The sequence below is a fragment of the Zeugodacus cucurbitae genome, chromosome 5, assembly GCF_028554725.1.
Source record: "Zeugodacus cucurbitae isolate PBARC_wt_2022May chromosome 5, idZeuCucr1.2, whole genome shotgun sequence".
Classification (NCBI taxonomy): domain Eukaryota; kingdom Metazoa; phylum Arthropoda; class Insecta; order Diptera; family Tephritidae; genus Zeugodacus; species Zeugodacus cucurbitae.
The window spans coordinates 35,058,651-35,086,368 of record NC_071670.1 but is presented as its reverse complement, the minus strand read 5'-3'; the positions used below and the strand labels follow the sequence as shown (position 1 = coordinate 35,086,368).

The following is a 27,718-nucleotide window of genomic DNA, read 5'->3' as shown; positions in this document are numbered from 1 at the left end:
AAATCTTCAAAAAATCTTCATTCTACAAGCGAAACAAAAGCTAACAGTAAATAGCATACCATTATTAATTGATTTGATGTGCATTTTTTTTTTGGTGAACTCTTGGAAGAAATATTCAAATAATAGTAAAAAATGTGGTGGGGTATCCATAATTATGTCGGATAATGTAACAATTTTCATGATTTAAAATATCTTTGAGAACCTCTTTTCTTATTCTGCTCCTGAAAGCATTACTTACTGTAATAAGCATTTATACAAGAGTCAATGATTTGACATTATACATGATATACATACATATATGGAGGGCAGCAGACAAACATCGCAAAAAGCCAACACTTTCGGTCTCTTCACAGGTCTTCGGTCGCCTTAGGTAATTCAAGCCTACTTCACATATAACACAATTTTAATTCAATATGATTCGTTCACTGTACAATACATATATCCAACCATATAAACCAATATTAAATTGGAGGTGTGGCATCGCTCATCAAAATTCATTCAATTCGGACTATAACATCTCAAGCACCCAGGTAAGGAACATGAGGCCCTCTGTGTCTCTGAAAAAAGTTTTTTACCGTTAATATCAGTAAATTTTTAAACGTTTCTTATTGCTAATTTTACTTTAGACAATCATGCTGTGTCATTGCGTATGAACCTTTTTCCCGAGAGCTCGTCGGAAATTACGTAACAATATCAGATTTTTTAATATTTTTTGCTAAAACTTTGGGAAATCCTTCATTAAATGTGTATCTTTAGCACAATTACAATTAGTTTTTTATATAAAAAAATATTAATAGCTCTTGGACTGGGTTACGAGCGCTAAGGGTTGCGTATTCCTTGCGAGTTGCGAGAGTTCCAATTTTACAATCAAACTAACAATCAAGTAAATTTTTAATGGCTTTCAACCTGAAGAATCTTTAATTATTTATTCTATGAGCTTACACCTGAACTTATAGTCTATATTTCACTTGATTGAAATCGGTATGAGTTGGCAGAAGCCAAAACAATGACTAGAGATAGATGTATATAAGTATATACATACATATATACTATATATTGGCTGTACACTGAGAAAAAAAGTGCGCTTTAAAATTAAATGTGAACACTTTTAAATTTTATTTAAAGTGTCTCAGTCTATAGGTTCTTTATGGGGAACACAAAAAAAAATATTTTGTGAAAGTGCTAATTCTAAGTTTTTTAATTGCTTACTTTTAATTTAAAAGTTAACATTTTTGTTTTTAACGTAAAATTCTTAAATTTAAAAATGTTAACTTTATTTTATAATGACAAACTTTATATTTTAAAGTAAAATTTATTATTTATAATGTAATCACTTTTAAAATTGTATTAAAAGTGAATCCATTTGAATTAAAATTTTTAAAAGTTTAAAAATAAAATTATAACGTTTATTTTGAAAGTGTTAAATTTAAAATGTAAAGTGATCAATTTGCAGAAAAGTGTTAACGTTTACATTTAAAGTGTTCATTTTATAAATCAAAGTGGCACTTTCTATTTAAACGTGTTCACTTTGACATTTAAGAATTTAGAAGTGTAAACAAGATACAAGAATGCCCAGTCAGGGTAAAATTATACCGGAAAACGACTTGCTGCGAATGTTTGGCAACGATATCCAAATTAATGAGCAGGGTGATTTAACGTACACGTGTGTTGAGGAAGATACGGATCTCCTTAATCTGCTAAAGGAGTTTGATCTGGAAACACTTTTTCTTGGCCTAAAAAGTAAGTAAAAATTCTTCGCCAATATTAACACTTATGCATTTTTATTAATGTTCCTTAGATGCTGGAATAACTTTTCGAAGCTTAAAATATTTGTCGAAAGAAGACATTGCGGAAGCAGTAAAAAATATAGGTCTTCGAGCAGAGTTTAGAGAAAAGTTGTTTTTCTGGCGCAAGTCAAAGGTAAATATAATATTAATTTTGCAGCTTATTTGCGACGTTAAGCACGTACATAGATACAATTACCATTTGAATATTACTACGTTTATAATTTAGCAAACTTATTTTTTCAGTTTGGAATAGAAGACGAAACGTTGAGCCAGACTTCAAAAGTTGTTGGTTGGCTAGACAAAAACCGTCACAAAGATTCACCTTGTTCTTCAAATAATTCAATAAGAAACGCATTTGGATCACAGGTAAGAATATACAGTAAAAGGTTTTGTATTAAATTTTATGATAAATTTCATTGCATATGATGGTTTATTTTTTAATTTTAAATTAAATTATTTTATTTAATGAATTATAAATGAGATATAAATAAGTTATTTCATAGATATAAAATAAATTTAAATTTAAATATGTTTGAATAAAAAAAATGTGAATTAAAAACAATTAAAATAGTGTGTTTTCTTTAACGTTTATAGTGAAAGCTTTTAAATTTCATTTGAAAGTGTTCACACTCAAAATAAAAGCTAAAGCTTTTAATTTGAGGTTGAATGTGTTAACTTTTAATTTAAATACAAACATTTTTAAATTGGGTTAAAAGTGTGAACTTTAAAATCAAAAGTGTTTATATTGTATTCGAGAAAGCGCATATTAAAATGTAAAGTTTTCACTTTAATATTCAAAGTGCTAACATTAATAATTTACATTTTAAAGTGTTAACTTTAAGATTAAATATTTTTCAATACGGCTGGTTTTCATACATAAAAATTTTTAATTTTACAGTTCCTTGTACTGGATTTAAAGTGACTTTAAAGTGTTTCTTTTCTGAGTGTATTTATCTCAAGTATTTACCTCTATTAAATGGCCATTACATTACGATAAAAGAAATATCAATATTTATTACGTTTTAATGTGTACAATAGTCAATTGTTTTGTCTGATGCTGGAGAACCACAAGCAAATAATAGCAACCGCAAAACTTGCTATTACCACAAAACTTGAAATAAAATTAACAAATGTAACCGCACCGCATTTATGCAAGCGACAGCAACAAAGCTGAGCATTAATTTGTGCGCCAATTTGAGCAGGCACCTGACGGCCAGGCAGCAGCTGTATGACAGACAAGTGGCTATTATTAACATGCTTGTAGCCACTGGCTATTACCAACGATCATTATCATTATGGTTATTGTCGTCATAATATGCTAAACGAAAATAAGAAACAAAAACAAACTATAGCGCCAACAAACACTCGCCAGCACCAATATTTGTAAATATTTTATGAGAAATATTGCTGCTCCTTCATGGCTGCTGTGACCCCTTTTACAAACACACACTTGGACACATTCACCGCGAATACCACGTATGTATGCAAGTATGTTTTCTTTGTCTATATGTGTGTATGTGTTTAACTGTATAGTTATATAGACAAAGTTGGTGGCTGCTAAAGGCGCTCCCCTCATCAGCAGCTTGTCTCTCAGTGTTTTCATTGCTAACCTTGTTGTGGGTACTAACGAGCCATCAGTATACACTTACACTACTAGATACATATGTATATATACATAGAGTTATATGTATATACATTTATGTGTTCGCTCTTACATACATAAATACATATTTCGAAAATAAACAATATTGATTTTTCATTATATGCGCTTAATAATAAATTCAAATTTGTGTCCGTTCATGAGCACATAGAGTTTATGTACCTAGCGGTATAGCTGAGCAGGCACATACTCATATTCACTAATTTACATACATGTATGCATTCATACGTATATACATACGCTCGCCGGTATATCAATAGGCGCTTGATGGTTAACCAACATAGACAAAAACTTGCGCAACCACAAATACTATCAATAGAACGGAGATTCATATATATGTATGTATATGTACAGTAGGGTGAACCTTAAAAAAATTAACTAACGATTTTTAATATATCAAAATATTAAAGGAAATAAATGTTATTTAGAGTCCTTATAAAAATATATATATAGTTATACTGTCATTGTAGAGTACTCGGCAATAATTTGCTGTATAACAAACCTTATGTAAGTGTTTTCTTAACACATCCTAACACCACCCTAATGTTTGTATAAAATAATATTTAAATATCAGCGTACTCGTACACCTGCTCACCGCAAAAATATATTCAAAATTAGTATGTATTACAAAGATATATGTATATTATATGTATGTACATACATCAATCAACGGAAAAATGTTTGCTCGGTCCGGGCGGGAAATTTTTTGTAAACTTCGCAGTCATATTAAAATAAAATTTCATGTTTTTATAAACACACATACACTACCAAAGTATATTAAAACTCCAACTCATACCAGAAAATAGAATTTGAATTATTTAAGTATCTAATATTAGCATAAGTTGTACCCACTCTAGACTATGGTTTTGTAATTCTTATAATGTTATTCTAAACCTAAGAATGCCTAGCTTAAAAGAAACCTCTAACCGAGTCCTATAAATAATTTTAATTTAGGGATTTGCGGTTTGTTTATAGTACAGAAAAAACTCCTTATTCGCGTTTTCACTATTCGCGGATTAAAAAAATGAGACCCAATTTCTATAATCGCGACTAAATTTTTTTTTTATTCGCGGATCTAATAAGCACATACATACATAATAAAATTATTCCAATAGGTATCCAACCCAATATTCTTGTCAAATGGACTAATAAAAAAGTAAAATAGATCTTATTACAAGAAAATGTTAAATATTCCACTATTTTCGCAATATTTTTGAACTTTTGGCAATATTTTCATATAGAAGGGGCTCACATAAAACTGAACACAACAAGCACTGGAAACGTGACATTCAATTTGAAAAATCTTAGTGAAGGTTTAAGAATAGCAAATGAGCTCTGCGATTTCTTTATGAACAGTGATCTGTCAATGGAACGAAGTCTAATTTTTAAGAGACAAATTGCTAATGCGACTGCTGTGTATCAGTCTGAATTGAAGGAGCTATTGAAAGCTGCTAAGCAAGAAAAAATTACAAAATTCTTCAAACCATTGCCTAAGCCTTAAGATAATTAGTTGAAATGTTCAAAAACTTCAATCAATTAATTTTTTTTGTGTACAGCTCCTGGCGTATGCCGATGTCATTGATATCATCGGAAGCAACAACCGCGCCGTTTGTTCTGCGTTTTCCAGACTAGATAAAGAAGCGAAGCGTATGGGTCTGGCGGTGAATGAGGACAAGACGAAATATCTCCTGTCATCAAACAAACAGTCAGCGCACTCGCGTCTTGGCTCCCACGTCACTGTTGACAGTCAAAACTTTGAAGTTGTAGATAATTTCGTTTATCTGGGAACCAGCATTAACAACACCAACAATGTCAGCCTTGAAATCCAACGCAGAATCACTCTTGCCAACAGGTGCTACTTTGGACTGAGTAGGCAATTGAAAAGTAAAGTCCTCTCTCGACGAACCAAAATCAAATTCTATAAGTCGCTCATTATTCCCGTCCTGATGTATGGCGCTGAAGCGTGGACGATGACAACATCCGATGAGACGACTCTTGGGGTTTTCGAGAGAAAGGTTTTGCGCAAGATTTATGGTCCTCTAAACATTGGCAACGGCGAATACCGCAGACGATGGAACGATGAGCTGTACAATTTATACGACGACATTGACATAGTTCAGCGAATAAAAAGACAGCGGCTACGCTGGCTAGGTCATGGTGTACGGATGGAAGAAAACACGCCAGCTCTGAAAATATTCGATGCAGTACCCGCTGGAGGAAGCCGCGGAAAAGGACGACCTTCACTCCGGTGGAAAGACCAAGTGCAAAGTGACCTGGCTTCACTTGGTGTTTCCAGTTGGCGCCAAAAAGCAAAAAGGAGGAATGAGTGGCGCGCTCTGGTGGATTCGGCTATAATCCCGTATTTGCGGTTTCTGTATTCGCGGCATATTTATGGAACATATACCCCGCGAATAAAGAGCTTTTACTGTATATTAAAATGTTGATATGAAACTAAAAACACTTCTCAGTTAGTGAGCGAAATTAATCGATTAAAAAGTTTTTAGTAATTTTCAAATCTATGATTTTCTCAGCACAATTAAAAAATTTAAATCTTTCAAAACAATGTTGGCAAATACTTTTTTAAGGCTTCGATTTTTCTTCCACTATTTTGAGATTTGACATATAAACACACTTGATCGCACTAAAACGTTTTCGCTGAATTAAAGGGGGGGGACCCCCCCATTCTCGATTTCAAAAAATCGATTTATTTTAATTTAAATCGAGCCTATAACTATTCAAGAATGTTACTTTAAAATTTCAAGTGAAAATTTCAAAACCTCTTGAAGATTTAGCCGATTGAAAATTGAACGAAACTAGGTACCCAAGAATTTGTTTCTTAAAACTTTAAACGCGTTTTTCTCGAAACAGTGACTCGAAACGACTGGCGCATGAGGTTACTCAAAATTTATCCAATCAGAAGTTCAGAAGTCCCCAATTTTGTTAATTTTTGTGCGAAATTAATAATTCTAGTTCATACCAGAGCCAAACATGTTCTCTTTCTAATCCCGTTGGATATTCCATATCTCAAAGAGAAATTAGTCGATAAATTGAAAGTGAGTATTCTTGAATATAGTATTTACTATACAATAACTTGTCAATCCAGTATTAGAAATCGACAATTTTTATGCCAAAAAACGCCAAATTTTTACACCAATTTGTTATATATTAATTGGTATTTTTCAAAAATTGTATCTAATTCTATAGGAAATAACATAAATTTTAAGAACCTTTAAGAATTTTTTATGTCAGATACCCATTCAAATTTGTAAAAAATATAATAACTTTGCTAAACGAATTAAATTTGCTGGACCATATTAAAATCGCGTTTTAAATATTATTGATACCCCCTTGTCAATACATCAAACAGGAGCAGGACTACTTGTTTGCTTAATACAATATTTACGTCCATAAATACAATTTTCATATGCTTTACGGTCATATACCCCTCCATAAACACAAGCATATGCACGTAAATGATATATCACTTTTCAGTTCTATGCATTCTTAAATCGAAAATAATTGCAAATGCTTTCAATACTCTCAGATTTCGCAATATAAACACACGAATATGACAATATCTACATGCTCATATATCGCTGCCAACACAATCGACATACCTGCTGTTCCTGCGCTGGTGCTCTGATGCTCCTCGATACATCCAATATTGATGTCTACACATACAAGTACATGTATGTATGCGATGATGTAGGTGGGGGTAGAAGGAATCCTTGCGTTATTTTGTCGATTTTTTTTTTTGCTTTTTTACGTGTTTTTGTTTTTGTTATTACAGTTGTTGTTTCTGAGCTATTACACTTATAATTTTGCTTTTGTTCTATTTTCTTTTGCCACTTTGGAAACTTTTTTCTGGTATCATAAAAGCTATTTTTATGAGCGTTTGATTAATGTTATTGCCGTGTACCAAATGCGACTTTGAGTTTTCGCGGCTAAATAAAGTGAAATAAAAATAGGGATTGTTATAAATGATGAGAATCACGAAGCGCGCTGAGGGTATGCGGTATGCGTTGCGTCGTAAGAGTATTAAATATACGAAGTCAGCACTTAAAAGGTGTTATATGTCTATATAACAACATAAACCAATATTTTTGTAGGCAATTTCGTACAAACGGAAATAATGTATAATGACGAATAAAGGAAACAAGAATAATGAAATCTCTGAATGGGGTCTTAAAAGACTTTTTGGTGAAATGTGCGTGAAAATAATTTTATTATTAAACTGTCGCGAAGGGTTGATACGTATAAAAATAAATTTATATCTATGACACTTATTCTTTAGGCATTTGATGAAGGAATTGGGCATTTAAGATATGTAGGATTTACTCAATAATGAGAACAAATTCGTTTCAGCTTATTAGTATGATATAGTAGATATGTAAAGGGTGATTTATGCCTGGAGGTAAAGTGAAATCGCGATATTAACCAATATAAACCAGCGCTTCCCAACAAATAAACTATTTGGAATTATAATTCGAGAGAACTATGTCAGAGAACAGTGTTATCGAAATGCATCGATAGAATTTTGTACCGTTTTGCCAATATAATCTGATGAATAAAATTACATTTAAAGCAAGAGAGAGAGCGCAAATTCTGTTTGATAGAAACTTTGGTAAGATTCAATATAAATATAAAGTATATCAACTTTATACGAGAAAATAGTAATTTAATACAAAGCAAATACTAGATAGGGACTCGCTGTCAAGAGTTAAGCTTGTTAAGGGGTCATATCTGTCATGCTCTAAACTTAATAAAACAGCGAGACTCAAGAGAACTGGAATTGGAGACCACTCCCGAAAATGTGAAATTACTGGCCGGTATAGTAAACCCAACCAAAAGTGATTCATTTAATACACACATTAGTTTAGCACTTTTTATATACCAACTAAGATCGTCTACTAAGTCACTCTACTACTCCCAGTAAATGTCAAGTTCTGTTATGTAGCACCAACTCCATAAAGACTAGAAGGAACTATAGTAACACATTTGAGCACAAATTTGATCACATTTTAATGAGGTGTACAGCTTTATTTGTTGCTTTATTGCGTATGCAGTAAATTTATATCAACAATTCTCATTCCTACAATATATGTGTACACGGTATGTATGTAAAACGAACTGAAATGAAATTGTACAAGGCGTTAAACTTTTTAACAGCTTTCCATGCACTCGTAAATTGAGTAAATACACTTTTATTTATCAAACACATACATCTCCATAGGTGTTTATTCATTTTATAGCTATTGTTTTCAATTATTTTCTGTTATTCTATGAGATTTTATGTGCCTCTTGTGTTACGGCTTGAAGTATAATAGTGGAGACTTGATTTTCTAAATTTTCAGTGAGTTTTCGAAAATTTTCATAGAAAAAAGCAAACGGAACATAAGGGATTTCAAAAATTAGAGTAAATAACAATTCTGAATAACATCGCAGAGGCCCATATAATGAAGGATTTATGAGGCCTCTGTAAGATCCCCCAGGACTCATTAAGACTAATATTGTTTTTAAAGAAGAAAAATGTTTAAAAATTCGTAGAGGGTTTTTACTCTTGCCAGGCAAACATCAACAGAAACCTAGATCCGATCTCAGATTAAACAAATGAGAAATTATTAAATTTAAGAAAGTGTTTCCCAAATTAATTTATTAACGGAATACTTGAAGTTGTCCAGCTCCGAGGCTTACGAGGCTGATGAAAGTATCAAAATGGAGCACCTCTCAATAATAAGTATCAGAAATAAAACGACATAAGTGTTGTTGTGACGGCAATAAGCATTACCTAAATTTTCTAGGAGAATACTGTCTTTTACCAGACGTGTTTACAGTCATTTAAATCAACCTTGAATCCATGATGCTCTATAAGACAAAATGCATCTTTAAAGATGGCGTAGAAAGCAGTTTAAATGATATAGCTCATGTTTTCACACACGTGCGGCCAAGCTTGGATGCCCATATGTAAATACTCATGTATATGCGTCCCTTACATTCCATCGGCACGTGCTAAATAGATGTGCTTGATTATACAATAATCTGTCCTTAAATACTTGTGTATGTATATATTCATATGACCAACATAAATATGTCTGTGCGCTAAAGTCCCCGACACACATTTGTATTTTATTGCTTTTATGGCAAAAGTTAGTGAAAGCGAAATGCCAAGGAATTTGTTAGAAAAATTATTTCTAACATATGTATGTAACATAGCGCTATATTCTCTTATTCATTCGTGTTTCTGAGTGTACATACAATATACTCGTATAAGTACATAGTATGTGTGCGTACACATATGTTTTTCAAGCCAACAATTTTGATTTACTTTAATCTCCTCTGATTGTTTTCCTTTGCGCCTCCTCAAATCATCACAAAAGTTTGACCGAAAGATAATACAGGGTGATGCTTAAGATGTAAGTATGTTTAGTTTATAATATAATAGGAATCTCAGTGTGCTCTGCCCAATCCATAAAACTGAAAAACCCACAATCTGCGCCAATTACCGTGGGATAAGCCTCCTCAACATTTCGTACAAAGTCCTGTCGAGCGTATTGTGTGAAAGACTAAAGCCCACCGTCTACGAACTGATTGGGCCTTATCAGTGTGGCTTTAGACCTGGAAAATCCACCATGGACCAGATATTCATCATGCACCAAATCTTGGAAAAGACCCGAGAAAGAAGAATCGACACTCTCCACCTTTCATCGATTTTAAAGCTGCCTTCGACAGCACGAAAAGGAGCTGCCTCTATGCCGCGATGTCTGAGTTTGGTATCCCCTCAAAACTAATGCGGCTATGTAAACACCAAAAAAACACCGTTGAGCAACACCAAAACCTCCGTCAGATCGGGAATGACCTCTCCGAGCCGTTCTACACCAAACGAGGTTTCAGACAGGGTGACTCTCTATCGTGCGACTTTTTCAATCGACTGCTGCAAAAAATAATGCGAGCTGCAGAGCTAAATAGAGAAGGTACAATCTTTTATAACTTTAAAGTCGTAGATAGTTTCGTCTACTTGGGAACCAGCATTAACAACACCAACAATGTCAGCCTCGAAATGCAACGCGGAATCACTCTTGCCAACAGGTGCTACTTTGGACTGAGTAGGCAATTGAAAAGTAAAGTCCTCTCTCGACGAACAAAAACTAAACTCTACAAGTCCCTCATCTAGGCACTAGGAGTTTTCGAGAGAAATGTTTTGCGGAAGATTTATGGTTCCTTAAACATTGGCAACGGCGAATACCGCAGACGATGGAACGATGAGCTGTACGATTTATATGACGACATTGACATAGTTCAACGAATAAAAAGACAGCGGCTACGCTGGCTAGGTCATGTTGTATGGATGGATGAAAACACTCAAGCCTTGAAAGTGTTCGATGCAGTACCCGCTGGAAGAAGCAGCGGAAGAGGACGATGCACTCCGATGGAAGTATCAAGTTTAAAGTGACCTGGCTTCACTTGGTGTTTCCAGTTGGCGCCAGAAAGCAAAAAGGAGAAACGAGTGGCGCGCTCTGGTGGATTCGGCTATAATCGCTTAAAGCGGTTCCTACGCCAAATATATATATATATATATATATATATATATATGTATATACGCATAAGTGCATCAACAAAAGGTAACTCAAAGTCACTCTAGATCACTTCAAATACTCTCAGTTAATTGCAAGCCTGTTGACAATTATTGTTTCATTAAAATCTTGTGATTGACGAAGATTAAAATGTGCAACACCATGAGATCTTCTCAACCTATTTGCTACTGAAAAGCAAGCTTAGATTGGTGACATCAATTACCAAAACCTCTTCATATTTTCATACGCACTCAAATTATTTATTCATTGTTCGTTACCTTTGTTGTCACTAATTAAGTGTCCATGTTGTCTATGTTGTTATGCATATATTGAGGCATTTAATTCCACATATAAGTATTTATGTAGGTGTGCGTATTCATGTTCGCCTAAGTGAGTTCAGATGAGTACGATTTACTATGCATGTCTACTTAATAAATCAGTCTTTGACTTGAATTCATTTCAATTAATTTAACTGACAGTGACAGGTGTTAAGAAGCATGGAAGCCGGCACGGAAGCAACAGCTGGGGAGGAAAGAAATGAGCTATAACAGCTCGTTCGCGTGCTGTTGCAATCAAATTTGTTCAACACACTTGAATTCCGGTGCTATGAGGAATATTGCATAACAAGAGTGTTCTAATAAAAGCTTATTTTCATGATAAGAATTAATTAAACAGTGTCTAATTTAACTTATGCTAAAAGCGAGTGCTTAAAATTTTATTGAACTTAACTGCGTATAACATAAGTGTCATTAACTTACGTGAAACTTAATTAACTATGTCAGCAATTATGAGAAATTACGGTGATGATGGGGAGGAAAGGAAAGGAAAGGAAAAGAAAGGAAAGGAAAGGAAAGGAAAGGAAAGGAAAGGAAAGGAAAGGAAAGGAAAGGAAAGGAAAGAAACGGAATGAAAAGAAAAGAAAAGAAAAGAAAAGAAAAGAAAAGAAAAGAAAAGAAAAGAAAAGAAAAGAAAAGAAAAGAAAAGAAAAGAAAAGAAAAGAAAAGAAAAGAAAAGAAAAGAAAAGAAAAGAAAAGAAAAGAAAAGAAAAGAAAAGAAAAGAAAAGAAAAGAAAAGAAAAGAAAAGAAAAGAAAAGAAAAGAAAAGAAAAGAAAAGAAAAGAAAAGAAAAGAAAAGAAATGAAAAGAAATGAAATGAAAAGAAAAGAAATGAAAAGAAATGAAATGAAATGAAAAGAAAATAAAATAAAAAAAAAGTAAAAAAAAAGTAAAAGTAATTTTCTTTATCTTCTCGAAAGTCCTCACTTTTTTGATAAAAAAATTTGATAAAACAGAAAAGGACTAAACTATTCATGAATATATGAAAAATTAATAAAATTATATTTCATGGATGTGGCATCAATTTGATATCTTTATCAATAGTTAATGTTATCATAAATTAACATTTCGATGGTAACCTGTTTTTAAGAAACTGTGAGAAGGTACACACACCAGTAACAGTATTGTCAAAATATCCTTCGAATTCATGTTCTTCATGAAAAAAACAATATATTTTTAGTACACCAAAGGTCGTCGCCTCCGACAATGGCAAGGCTTAGCAAGGTCACTATCTTTTCAAAGTATTAAGGAGGTCTATGGAGTTGATATCTGTGACAAGACGATACAAAAATTGAGAAAAAAACGACGGTCTGAAGGCCAGAGTGAAGAACATCGTAAAGTCCTTTTAAAATTCGATTAGAAGACTAAAACCAAGGCTTTCAATATAGAGACACACAAATTATCCAATCCAATTTATATACGCCCTTTTATGGACGACCCATAAAACTCATACCAATGTCAACATAACCAAATTTCAAATCAAAACCGTTATATTTGTTATGCGCATGAATTCTTAAATATTTTATTAACTCATATTAAATAAATATAATAACAGTATTATGGCATTGAAATTTCTTAAAAATAAACTTGATTTTAGAATGCCAACATCAAGGACCATAATTGAAAATAAAATATGAATTCGTATATTTCAATGGACACAGTGGAGGTATGCTGCGAACCCTAATCAAGTTGGCATTGTTCATGAGTGAATTCATTCGTCATCGTCTCGCCAAAAGTCAGAAAAAAAATATATAATCACATACATTATATTACTGCACATACATACATAAATATATATATATATAAGTATATACATATATATACTATAAAAAGCTTGTTTACACTTTTTTCTGTTTCAATTGAGTTCGTGTGGTTCTCCGCGTTTCTTTTATTCATGTTGCGGTTGTGCGCCGCAGTCATTTGAGCATTTTACGCCCGAAGGCGGAGCAGAGCACGGCCCAAAAAAATAAAATTAATGAATGATTTAAGCAGTTGAAATGAGTGAGTAGCCATTTCCGGGCACAACAAGTGTGTGGTTGCCCAAATAACAACAAATATATGTATATATAAAAGAATTTTGTTACTGAATTCACTCACTTCTATTGAGCAGTGAAGTGGATGGATAAGGATATAATTGACCGCATTTGCTTAGATTGAATGGATAACTTTCATTATATTAATCCCAAGGCGCAACAATAACAATGTGGTTGATGGTTGATATATACTCAATATACAATACTACATATATATATATATAATATAAAAAAAAATATTAGAAATGTGTTGGAAAATAATTTTGAACACAGAAAATGCGAAAAAATATATAAAATTTCCACGAATGTAGCAAAAAGATAAGTGATTTACCGCGAATCTTCAAGAAAATCTTAATGAGCTATGCTAATAGGCGAGTATGAGTAATATATTATACATTGGTACACATATATACAGTGTTTATTCAGCGAAATTAAGTTATGAAAAAACCTCGAAATATTTCACGCGCTGCTGCCTTCCAATTACACGCCTTTGTTCATGAGGCAAATGAAGAAAGTTCCGCTTGTACGAGTAAATGCTCATTTTTGTAAAAAAAAAATAACAAAAACAACCCTCGAGTGACGCACTCAAACTGAAACAAAAGCGTTGAGTTGATTAGTGCCTAAGAGGCGCACATTAAGTACACATAAACATGGAATTTAAGCGAACTGAAAATATTTAAAAATATTAATAAAAAATTTAAGCAAAGGCACACAAAAAACTAAAAAACTGCCAACAAGCTACATACTGTCAATTGCAACGCTCGTATGTGTGGCATTTGAAAGCTTTTAAAAATAAATTTAAAGTTAAATTCAATCAGAAATTCAATATTGAAACCGAAATGCACTATATACCAACAACATAAACACGTGCCAATAATGCAGTGCGTATATCAAAAGCAATCGCATAAAAAACGTGCAAGCGCCACAACAGAGCGGTATCTGTGGGAAATTGTTCGGTGCAACTGCCACGCACACTATATTACCCAGCAGCAGTATTGTGACGATAATGACAGCTGCAACAATACCAAACAAACATACATATTAGAGTGGATGTCATAATCGACATCAGCAGCAAATCCAATTAGCCACGCACTTGCGAACACAAACAGGCGTACGTGGCGTATGAGTGATGTGCCGTAGCTGCAGCGGTGACCCTGAAGAAAACTACACAAAATTGTGTTGAGCTGATTGAACTGTTTATAGTTCTAGTTTTGTTAATTTTTTCGTCAAATTAAGCGCACAAATTGATTGTGATTGAAATAATTTTTTTTTTAAGAAATTTATTACGATTGGAAAAACATATTTTTGAAATAAATTTAAGAAAAAACTGGTTTTAAGCTTGAAGTACGCATTCGAAAACACATTTCTTGACTCACACGAACTTCCATAAATATAAATTACTATAAATATTATATAATTTTAGAATAGAAATTAAAATTATATCAAATTAAATAATTTTTTTTTAGGTTAGGTCGAATTTAAAAAAAAAAAATTGAAATTCTTCTTCCTACTTACTCGATTGTATTGTTATGTTCTGAAATTTAATTATAATACCACAAATTCGCAGATAATTGATTAATCGTTCTCGATATATACAGTTGAACTTCCCTAACACGAATCACCATAATCCACAAAACAACTTCGAGTTGGAGAAAGTTCCGAGTTACGGAAGATAATTTGTATGATATTTGACTCTTATTGGTTTTTCGAGAGTTCGAGTTATGGAGAACTTCAAGTTAAATAAGTTCGAGTTATGGAAGTTCTACTGTAGTTTTAGAGAAATTTGCAAAAAACTATTTTTGGACGTAATTTTTAAAAAAGTTTATACCTAAAGCTTTCAATTTAAAAAAAAAGTATGCATATGGCCAGGGGAGAGAAAACAGACTGCCTACCTCGCAACGTTGCGAAAGACCACAACACGTTCGGGGTGGGACAGATATCGAGAACTGAAGAGGGAAGCGAGACGCATTTGCAGACGTAAAAAGAAAGAGACCGAAATGCGTGAGTATGAAAAGCTTGAAAAGCTGGCCGACATGGGTAATGCTCGAAAATTTTATGAAAAGATCAGGCGATTTACAGAAGGTTTCAAGACCGGAGCATTATCATGTAGGGACCGAGGAGGTAATCTGGTAACGGATGTCCAGAGCATACCAGACGAGGTTTCAGACAGGGTGACTCACTATCGTGCGACTTCTTAAATCTATTACTGGATACTATGATATTGATATCATCGGTAGTAACAACCGCGCCGTTTGTTCTGCTTTATCCAGACTAGATAAAGAAGCGAAGCGTATGGGTCTGGTGGTGAATGAGGACAAGACGAAATATCTCCTGTCATCAAACAAACAGTCAGCGCACTCACGTCTTGGCTCCCACGTCACTGTTGACAGTCATACCTTTGAAGTAGCAGATAGTTTCGTCTACTTGGGAACCAGCGTTAACAACACCAACAATGTCAGCCTTGAAATCCAACGCAGAATCACTCTTGCCAACAGGTGTTATTTTGGACTGAGTAGGCAATTGCAAAGTAAAGTCCTCTCATGACGAACAAAAATCAAACTCTACAAGTCGCTCATTATTCCCGTCCTGACGTATGGCGCCGAAACGTGGACGATGACAACATCCGATGAGACGACTCTTGGGGTTTTCGAGAGAAAGGTTTTGCGTAAGATTTATGGTCCTCTGAACATTGGCAACGGCGAATACCGCAGACGATGGAACGATGAGCTGTACGATTTTTACGACGATATTGCCATAGTTCAGCGAATAAAAAGACAGCGGCTACGCTGGCTAGGTCATGTTGGACGACTTCCACTCCGGTGGAAAGATCAAGTGCAAAGTGACCTGGCTTCACTTGGTGTTTCCAGTTGGCACCAAAAAGCAAAAAGGAGGAATGAGTGGCGCGCTCTGGTGGATTCGGCTATAATCGCTTAAGCGGTTTCTACGCCAAATATATATATATATATATATGCATATGGCCTTAGATTTATCAGGAAATTAATTAATGTAAAAAATATTATTTTCTAGCCCATGAGTGAAATATTTTTCTTTTAATTAATATTCTTTGAATTTACAAAATTTGGACTTTGATAAAAACATTTTTTTTTTCGATGAATTAATGATAACTCGAAAAATTATTATCGGTAATTTTTATCGATTTATCGAAAAATGTTTGAAAATATTCGTTAATAATTGGAATGCGCTGAGAAAGATTTTCAGAGAATGCATATATTTAAATACAAAATAAAACTATTTATTGAATTAAATAATAATTTTAATGAATTTTAGTAAACCCAAAAATACTTATGTACTCACTTATCAACAGTCAGCTGTTAAATATTACGTTGCAAAATTACTGAGCGGACTCAAAAGTTACTTATATACCAAAGCTATTTTTATGTCTTCATATTCAAAACTAATTTCCGGTAAGGCACATATGTATGTGAAAAGCATTCACACATTCTGCATAAGTAAACGAGCTGGTGCTTCTGCCAAACCAACGAACACATTAAAATTTTTCGCACTAGCCACCTGCATTTCCGCTCAGCAAACGAGTGCTCGCAGTTAATTTATGCCGATTGCAACAATTAATAGCACGCAAGTGGGTAGCCTGTGCATGCAAATGCACGTACACAGGCACATACTCGTATATGAGTGCATATGTATGTGCGTACATGTGTGCGTGTGTGTGCGCTTGAGTTGTAAATTTTGATGCTTAAGCAGAAAACTTCCATTAATTCGACAAAATATGAATTGCGTTGCTAATGAGTTGGAAAGGGAAATTGCGTGCATGCTGAAAGGGCGCTTAATTGTGTTGGCCAAATTTGTGTGTAATGTCAGCATGTCAGTAAATGTTTGACTTTCAACCTCGACGAAATCACACAATTATTCAAATTGAAATGGCTTTATTAGAAATCTAAATTTAGTTTAAAAATTGTGTGTAAATTTCTATGTGTTAATTTTAGGCGTCACAAATTTTAACTTACAGCAATTAAAGAAGCGTTTTTGCTTATTTTTCTGAGAAGTTTATATATTAAATAACATTCTTTCAAACCTTTTTGCCTGATAACAACTGTAATTGGTATGCAATCCGTAACGATGTTTTATTGAATTTAAGTTTAATTTACTGCAACGAAACATAGTATCTGGAAGTGGATTGCATGTAGCGACTAATGTTACTGATTTTTCAGCTGAACTCGCCACACCCAATTTTCGCAGAAATACAGTTATTGAAACATTATAGTATATTTGACTACAGAACCTACATAGAACTTGGATATCATGTATGTTTCTAAGAGTGTAAATATATATTGGATTGGAGCATCTCACTTTATTTAACCCAAATTAACCCACGATTACCATATGGTAACGCAAAATTTATCCCTATATTTTCATAAATAACTTGAAAATTTCACTATAAAACTATGAACTACGCTGGTTTTTCGCATTTTCCAGAAAATTTATATATTGAATATAATGAATCGCAAAATAGAATTCATTTTCGTGCTCAGGCGGTCAAAATACATAAGTGGATTTCATTTCAGAAAACTCTGAAACGTAAAAAGTTCTGGGAAGTACCGGGTTATACCGGCTGATAGAATAGCATTAATTTTTTTTTTCTATTTAATGTAAAATGACTTTGAAGAAAATGTAAATATTTAGAATTTACTATTAAATATTTTCTATCTAAATATGACTGAATTTATTAAATAATAAATATGAATCAATATTTTTACTTGTTAATTTTTCAGACAAATATACCTCTCAAAGCTATATATTACCCAAGGAGAATAATATAAATACTGAAAATATAAATATTCAAAGCTGCTGTAAGTTTAAGGCAGTAGTCTGCTTTACATGCTTCAAAAAATCGATTTTTTTGTTTTGTTTTAAATCTCTTCAAAAACTATCCAAGAATATGTCTTTAAAATTCCATAGGCCAATTCGACATATTTTCGAAGCTAGAGCAGTTTTAGTGGCCGAGCAGAACTCAGGCAGAACTTTAAAGCGCGTTTTCTCGAGTTTTCATTTTAACAAGTGTTAGAAAACGGTGCCGGCGATAGCAAAAAGAATATATGACCGATCGAAAAAAAAACCAAAGTGATCTAACTTCAGTATTAAATTGTCTTCTTCTTGAACTATCTTACTATCTTTTATTTGGACAAAATATTATTTAAACTACTTGTTTTGCAACTTAAAGTCAATTTTTTTTTCTTAAAAAAGTGATTTTTTTTTTCAAACTTCGAAAAAATTTGGAATTTTATAACTTCTTCGGTATTTTTTTAGTTCATAGAGAAAAGAAACTTATAAAAATTAAAAAAAAAAAAAATGGTTGAACTGTTTCAGATGCATCGTACGACCTCCATCACCGGCACCGATTTACACCAGGCGCTCCAGAAAAATACTTACAACTTTGAAAAAATTTCAATATTTTATAATAATAAATATTTTTTTTAAGCCTTAACTGTGAACTGTATACACTATCGTCTTAAAATTCCATTTACCGCAATCATTTCCTCCCCTTTCAAAAAAAATTTATTAAAAAAACGCTTTTTTTCGGCTTCTAAAGCAGACTACTGCCTTAACAAATATTACTCATACGACATGTTGGATCCTCAAAAGCTTGCGACAAAGCTGAGAACGATTCAGTCGTAATTGATGGTTCAACTATAATATTATTAGAATAAGTAAATAATTTTAATTCATTATATTTGTGCTATTAAATGATATAATATATATATACGTAGTCGCACACAAAAATATAATAACTGAAAATAATATTACTCATACGCACTGTTGCCCTTCGAAGTCTAATAAATACATCTGCTGCCTTTTCGCCTTTTGTGGTACTAGAGTAAGAATTTTTAGTACAAATTACTGACGAAGTATTGAGATTGGATGAAATCCAAAAAAAAACATTAAATTTAATTATACGATTTTTCACACTTTCTAGTTTTTTTGATAGAGAAGACATTTTTACAAGGATTTTTTTTTAACTCATTAACATTCAAGTTAAAGTTTTAGCAATTATTGAACTTTTCTGGGACTAATAAGTTATAAATTTGTTAAGATAAGCAAATAAAAAGCAAAAATGTATTAAAAAATAATTTTAAATTAAAAAATAAGATTAATAAAATAAAAAATCGACATTTTTAAAATTAATCCAAAAAAATTTAGAATAAAAATCATCATTAAAACCTTTCAAAGGATGCTAAATGCTTTTATATGCCCTCTAAATAAAAAAAATTACTCATACGCCATGACTTCTGATTTATTTCACATCTATTAAACTATATACATATTTATATTTTTCTATTGAAAATTTTATTTAAATTCAAATGAATGTAATTTTAGAATAAATAAGTAGCACTCAAATTATACACATCACAGTGTTTCTTACAAATGTATGTAGGTGTTTGTATTAACAATATTACTCATACGCCATGGTGATATGTTCTAATTATAATAAATTTAATGACTGTAGCATGAAATTGAACACACTGTAGCAATAAATTACCAACAGTTTGCGCATATTTCAGCATACCTTATACGACATTGAGTTGGAGAATACAATACGAATTAATAATATTACGCATACGACCTGTTGCACAATGTACACATAACAAATTATTTCCCTTTTATTTCGGATTATGTGTTATAATGGAAACAGAAAGCAATAACTGCTGAAGGAAGCATATTATAATTACTTTAGGAGTATAGTGAAGACAGTAAGGTCTCTTTAATGTAAACATGAAGTAATCTTAATTAGTATTAACACATAAAACTCGTGTTTGTGATATGATTTTGTCAAATGAATTTGCACAAATTGCATAATTTTTCACAATTTTCTTAAAACTTTTCTTAAAACAATTAATTTAAAATAAAATTTATCTGAATATGTAAAGATACATTCTGACTTGGAGAGTGAGAGTAATAGTTTAAACAATCAAGAATATTGAAAATTATATAGATATGTACATATATATTTAAACATAGATAAATACTAAAATCGAATCCGTCAGAACTGAAAAAAAGTTCTAAAAAAGTATCTTCATAAGTCAATCCCCTTCCTTCTCTTGCTGTTTTAAATGTATTTTAACATGTTTTGTTTTGAATATTGGTATCATTAAAATGCTTTATTATTATATTTTTGCAATCTAAAATGCCACAATTTTCAAAATTTTTTTAATGTCGATAAAAAATATTCATTATTTTTTAATTTAGTTAATTTTATGGTGAATATTTAATACCATTGTCACAATTGTTCCCCAGAAAATCTGAAATTTTTTTTATTTATTTGGAAATATTTGAAAGTTTGAAAATCCACTTTTTAAATTAACAAAAGTTAAAATTTGTTTGAACGCATAAATTTAAAAATATTGTTGTTCATTTCCACACAAGACTGTTGCAAGTATTTATTCAAAACCACTAGTTTTATTTTGAAATTTATTTCAAATAATTTGGTTGAGTTTTGAACTTTTGAAAGCAATGCATTTCATGGACAACACACCACTAACACAACTCTTTAATTCAATTAAAATCTCAATTTTTTAGTTAATCATTATAAAGTTCTCTTTTTTAATTTTCCCACTCCATAATTGATTTGCACCAACCTTTTCAAATTCTTAACCGTTAAATCCGTTTCAATTTACAACACTCTCTGAGAACAAGTTAAAACACATATAAGCTTTGTGGTCACAACAACACTTAAACTCTTCAATTGTTGCTTTAGCACACTATCTCAATACCAAATCACTGTAATTGAGTTGAAAACTGATAATTCTGAAATATTCGTAACCTTACAGCTTGTCTGCACCGACCGTTTACAATGACGATAGCGTTTGACGTCGTGAACGCGAATGAATTCGAATTGAGAATTACTTCGACTGCCTGTCTACTGTCACCAGTACTGCTTTCTAACAGTATGTACATAATTGGTGATAACAGGAGCGTCAACAACGACAATCACAATTGGCTTGTCTGTGTACACTCGCTGGTCCAGCGCGTGATAACAATGCCAGCATAGCAGTGTGCCTAAGTGGTGACATTGTCCTTAACAGCAGCAAATGAAGCGCTGAGCGTAAAAGCCGCTATAATGTTAGCAAGTTTTGTCGCGCTGTTATTAAATTGTACATAACAGAAGCCTCTTGTTACGCTGTAGACGGTGTTGTGGTAGGTAGGTGTGTAAATCCTGTGAGATAATTATGCTCTCAGACCATGGTCGCACAGTTCAAGTGACTTTTGTCGGCTAACATTTGTGCAGAGCAACGTTAGCAGAAAATCGAACACAGGTGAAATAAAGGTTAGTAAGGATTTCAAAGTCAGTGAATGTAAAATTTTGCCCGACAGGAAAGTTGTTTGTTGTTTATTGTTTGAATTTTGTATGGAACTTTCGTTGAACTTACTACTTATTTTGAATGATTTAAAGAATTTAGAAAGTTTTATATCAAAATTCCTTTCAATAAAAAAAATGTTTTAAATTTTTGTTTTTTATTTAAAAATACTTGAATATACATAGTATTAAATATTGAAAGCGTTTATATAAACCAAACTTTCTGCAGTCGTTTTATTTAGCCCCTTCCTAATACAGTCCAAAAATGAAAGAAATCGGATCATAACCACGCCCACCTCCCATACAAACGTTAGGTTGAAAATTACTAAAATTGGGTTAACTCATTAACGAAAAACGTCAGAAACACTCAGATTTTTTTACAAAATGGAAAATGGGCTTGGCGTCGCCCACTTATGGGTCAAAAACCATATCTCAGGAACTGCTCGACCGATTTTAATGAAACTTGGTTTGTAATAGTTTCCTTACATCCCAATTAAATGTTGTGAAAATAGGCTAAATCGCTTCACAACCACGCCTACTTCCTATATACCAGAACTTTGAAGACAATCTGAATCGTTTACTTCACAATATATAAAGTAAGTACTGGTGAAGATATCGGTGCAGAACTTTGCACAAATACTACGTTTATAGTGTGGCAGCCCCATTCTAAAAATTGCCGAAATCGGACCATAGGTTTTCAAGGCCCCATATATGGAACATGAGGACCTCGGTGCTTCTAACCTAATATTATGGTCTCCAACTTTCAATGGACTTTATACAATATATATGACGAATATGTGGGTCAAATTGTGTATTATATAATATAAAAAATAAAGTTAAATAAATAAATTGCGAGAGTATAAAATGTTCGGTTACACCCGAACTTAGCCCTTCCTTACTTGTTTAATTGTAATATTATATGAAGTTGATAAAATATATGGATATTAAACTGAAGAACTTTAAGAAAATTTACAGTGGAGCAAAGAAAATTATATTGATATTTATGATATTTGTATTTTGAAGGGTTGCCACTTATTTCAATAATTAATTCTAGCTTTATTTATATAATTCAATAAAACAATATTGTTATTTGAAAAATCTCCAAATCATAAAATATAAATAAATAAATTTTTTCGAAGAGTTGCCACCTTTTTCAAAATTTAATTATTACAAATACATCTACAGTTTATGTAACGCTCTAACCTTATCACAAACCAACCATATCATAGTCATAATATTAATAAAAATAAAATAATAAGCTATTTTCAATATTTATAAAAAAATTTAATTCTGAAATATCTTCCATACTAATTTCCGCTCATTATTGAATTTAATACATACGACGCAACCAACTTAAGGTTGCCCTAATAAAGTTTAAATAGCCACCCCTGTACATAGTAGATACATAAATAAGAACATACTACAATAGCATTGAGTGCGAATAGCAGTACCTTTATCAACAGGCGTTCGCGCACACACTTACAATCAAACACTCACACTCACACACAATTGGAATGCTGACAATGCCAACAGCTGTCATTGACGACATTGTGTATTCCCATTGTTAGTTAGCACTGTTCAAAGTCCTTGATAATAACATAAGCGCAGATATGTTTCACACTTGTAATACAGACCTTCATGCCCATAGAGGAACATCCTGTTTGTCTGTAATGTTTACGCTCTCCAAGGAGAGCGCTTTTGATATAAATAGTGTTAGAAGTTTTCTCTAGCTCCTGTAAACAGTATGCTCCTCTCTGTTTTGTTAACAGCGCGACAAAAATACACTTTCCCCTCGTAATGTGGTTAACAGAAATATTTTACATTACATTTTAACAGCGAATTTGGAATTATGTTATTAAACAACAAAAAATGGTGTTCTCTGCTCTTAAAATATTTGAAATAATTTTGAAAATAAGTTTTTCCGAAAATTTCGAAAGATGTTTATTTATTGATGAAAAAATTTGAGAACTAACTTTTAAAGAAAATTTTTATGGAAAAAATATCAATTTAAATAGTCTAGTAACTCTCTCGAGAGTCCCTTTTAACCTTACTTGTCTGTTATTATATAGTTTAGTTTCACAATTAGATTCGAACCTTCGATCTATTACCCTTAAGTCAGTCACAAGCTTCGACGAAATTAATGAAGTGTTAACAACACCAGCTACCCCGCTAAAATTACCCCATGCATTAACAGAAATACATAAATATTTTTTTCAATTTTCCTTATAAATCTCTCAACAGCTCACAGCCTCTCCTCTCTTTTCTGATGCTGTTATTATAATTGTTTTTGTAATTTTTCAATGCCTTTTCAAAGGACACTTGCTGTTTCACTCGCTCGATAGCAACTCTGTGTGTGCCCTCCTCAACCGCTTGTAGAGTTTTTGTCACTTGCTTTTCTTTCACTATATAAAATTTATATACTATACGTATAGTATATAACAGTAAATGTGTGTGCCTGTATTTTATTTATTTACATTTGGTGAACGTTCTTCAATGTCGCAATCACCACTCCCCCGCCCCTCCCACAGTCGCATTTCGCCCGCCATAATCCTTCATATGCACACTTTTGTTTGACATACTCGTAAATTTGTGTTTGTTGAAAATTTTCCATTTTTATTTTAAACTTTCGCCAAGCGATAAACATTCGATCCGTCATACTATGCTGCAGCATAAGTGATTTTTCGTTTGAAATTCATTTTGATTTCATTTTCGTTTTGAGTTCGCCGATAAACGTATTAGTACGTTTAATAATTGTGGAAATCAAATAAGCACTCCAAAGAGATTTGCTGTTATTGACATGGCTTGGTGGGGGGGGGGGACTTTAAATGTAAATATGTAGGTATATATATTTATGGTCTGACACAGGTGTGCAAATAATTATTGTGTGGAGCACATATCCACAATTCAGTTGCAAGGAAGACCTTGAAATAAATTCATAGTAGAAGGCTAGCTGATGAAAGCTGGTTAAATAAGTCAAATTTGATATATCTACATACGAGTATATAGAAAATTGATATCCCCTAAACCCAGCATTACCTGTGCCTCTCCAATTTTTAAATAGCGATGACTTGCGAGGCTCCCAACAGAAATCGAGCAGATAAAAGAATCTCAACAGATTCGAGTTCTTTGTTGGTCTCACTTGTAGTCGAATGTTGCCTTTAGTGCGTTCATTAGCTGTAAGCTATTATTTCGACCTCCTCTTTCAACTGTCCAATCAACCACATGAAGCTCAATGACATTTGTTTTTATCTCACCTCATTTGTAAAATAATGTAAGAAATTTTTTATTATTATTTCCAAATACGTATAGTCATTGGAACCATTTCCAAATTCTTACATCTAAGGACACTAAGTTCTATGGTACCCTTGTACACTATTCGTGTATATAAAGTCAGTAGGAAATCAAAATAGTCTTACTAAACACATTTTCATCAGAGTTGGAACTACAAAACACACAATTTTGACAGTTGGATAGTCAATCTGTCAGTTTAGAAAAAAAATCAGATGACATCTAATGATATTATACTCTCTTTTTGTCACTAGAATTGCAAGTGAATACGAATATTAGTAACTAACATAAAATGCTATAAGAAGAGAATAATTATGTTGAAGAGGTTGTCAATATGACCGTCATTAAATTTGACATAGTGATAATGGAAACCACTCCCTAGACATAAAGAATTAATTTAAGGTAAATATAACCTAACATAGGGTACATTTACCTTACTTGAGTAACCTATAATTGAATAATAGCCTTTTCGCACAGGAATTAATTGATCAATTAACCGTCCTTTGCTCGATTAAAGCGCTGATTTAGATCGATTTACCATACAAAATAAAAATCTCATTTTTCTACATTAATTCTTACTAGAGTTGAAAATAAAATACAACTCTGCGACAAAGAACGTAATTGTAGGTAATACTACTCGATGGTTGAGGTTGAGGATTTTGATAAAATAGCAATCAGCTGTTGAAACTTGCCAATCAAAATCATATGAAAAGCAAAAACAAAAATGTATAGCAGCTGATCGATTATCGATATTAATGGCAAAAATTGGTTTCTCAATTAAAATTTTAATTGATCAATTAATTTGGCTGTGTGAAAAGGCTTTAAGGCTAGAACTCAAATTCATTCTAATCGCTTCATTTGGATTTCAGCAATTATAGAAGGGCAAGTGATTGGTGATTTAAATACAGTGGAACTTCGAATCACCATAATGCACAAAAAAAACTTCGAGTTAGAGAGACCACGAGTTATGGAATTTTCATTGAAACATATAAATTTTCAAAAAGCTGTAAAATATAGATTTATTCTGTTTTATTTATTTAATTCGTAATAAAAATACGTACGATATAGATGGACTCTTTTAAAACTCTGCCTTGATAGTAAAATTTTAAATTTTGTGTTATAGCCTGACCAAAAAATTCGATTTATGGAAGGAAATTTGTATGAAAGCCAATTCAAGTGTTCGAGTTATAGAGATCTTCGAGTTATAGAAGTTCGAATTATGGAAGTTCGAGTTATGGAAGTTCCACCGTATGTACCCGACAGTTGAAACTATAAAAAACTATGTGGAATGGCTTATATTCTACACATTATTTTTAAAGAAATGACAGACTGAAATCGCTTAGGCGGTGGTTGTTCCCAAAAACATTTGTACATCCTCGGCTCTTGTCTGTTCTATTTAAACCAAACTCCGTCGTTCATAGCAAAGGGATGTCACCTCAGCAGCATTCACTAAAACTGTTTGGAAAATGTTTACCAAAATTTACAACAACTTTGAACAATGGAATCCTGCGGACAAATGTTATTCGTTGTCCCCAATAATGATTATAAAAATAATAAACAATCCAAATAGTTATATCTTAATACGATATCTGGTTGAATCCTACAAAATAATTGCAGAAAAAACTTGTGTAGCTTGCCATTCACTGAGTTCCTCCATGCACGCAAATGTATTTTAAACTCAATTCATTTTAAATTGTATGTTTGTTGTCCTTCTGGAATATATAGAACCAACAAGTTGTTGTAGCTACGACTTTTATTTACGTATACAGAAAATATAAAAGCAAAGCCGAAGCATTTCGCATATACTTACCACAGATATGTGTGTACAGCTGCAAGACAAAGCTCTCAAATATATATATTCATAGATAAAAAGGTATGTACTTTTCATATACATACTGGAATCTATATGTACACTATTCTATTTGTATATATTTATCTAAAAATAACTTGAGTGAGTGGCGCTCTCACAAAGCACACCATCCGTAACTCAATTAGAGCTTTAGATTCAACTCAAATACGAGCTTGCAAGGTTTAAGCTGAATAGAGCTTATAAGCTTTGCAATGGCAGAGGACAGCTTAAAACTTAAAGTGGAAAAATAAACGTGCGTTAATGCATATTGTGATTCACCACACCTCGCATAGAAATTTGAAAATAAAATGGTATTAATTTTAGAAAGAAACCATCAGTTTTATTTAACAGCGCTGTTATTTAGCAGAATAATGGGAGAATTTTATTTTTATGTATACAAAGTGAGAAGTCGACTGTTAAGAGTTTACATTACTGAACTCTGGTACAAGAGTGGTCGAAATTATTTAATTTGCTGTATAGCTACAGCATGCGAATGTGTGCTAACTTTTTCCAAATTCATAGCTCCACTGTTCCGCCCATCGGCCAAAATTATTTTTATTTTATTTATTAATTTAATTTTTTGACAAAAAGTAAACGAATTGTCTCTAAAATGACCAACATTTTAAATGGTAAAACAGTTTTATCTGGAAATCAAACGGGAATTTCTGAAAATAGAATCGTAAAATTTGCCTTGTAAATGCTATAACTAATTTGGATAACATTTTTTTGGAAAAGTGGGCGTGGCCGCCCCATTTATGTTTTTGTGCATATCGCGAAAACTGCTAAAGCTACCACCAAAAAAATTCGATTCATTACATTTTTTTGGCATCCCAATACCACAGTTTGAAAATGAAGTCGGTTTA

General features: G+C 32.5%; 2 protein-coding genes across 2 annotated transcripts in view; one reads left to right on the top strand and one right to left on the bottom strand.

The window, feature by feature from the left end:
* Nucleotides 1-21,190, bottom strand: part of LOC105216426 (uncharacterized) — a 118,281-nt gene extending 97,091 nt beyond the window's left edge. The window contains exons 1-2 of the mRNA XM_054232622.1: nucleotides 21,000-21,190; nucleotides 7,065-7,391 (exon numbers count right to left, since the gene is read on the bottom strand). The gene's annotated coding sequence lies outside the window, so the exon portion shown is untranslated. The remainder of the gene's footprint in view (nucleotides 1-7,064; nucleotides 7,392-20,999) is intronic.
* On the top strand, nucleotides 1,423-21,456 carry LOC128922142 (uncharacterized). The gene is made up of 4 exons (XM_054231767.1): nucleotides 1,423-1,740; nucleotides 1,799-1,920; nucleotides 2,031-2,153; nucleotides 21,334-21,456. Exons 1-4 carry the CDS (start codon nucleotides 1,569-1,571, stop codon nucleotides 21,454-21,456), a joined length of 540 nt encoding a protein of 179 aa, XP_054087742.1. The 5' UTR covers nucleotides 1,423-1,568.
* Nucleotides 21,457-27,718: the final 6,262 nt, after the last annotated feature.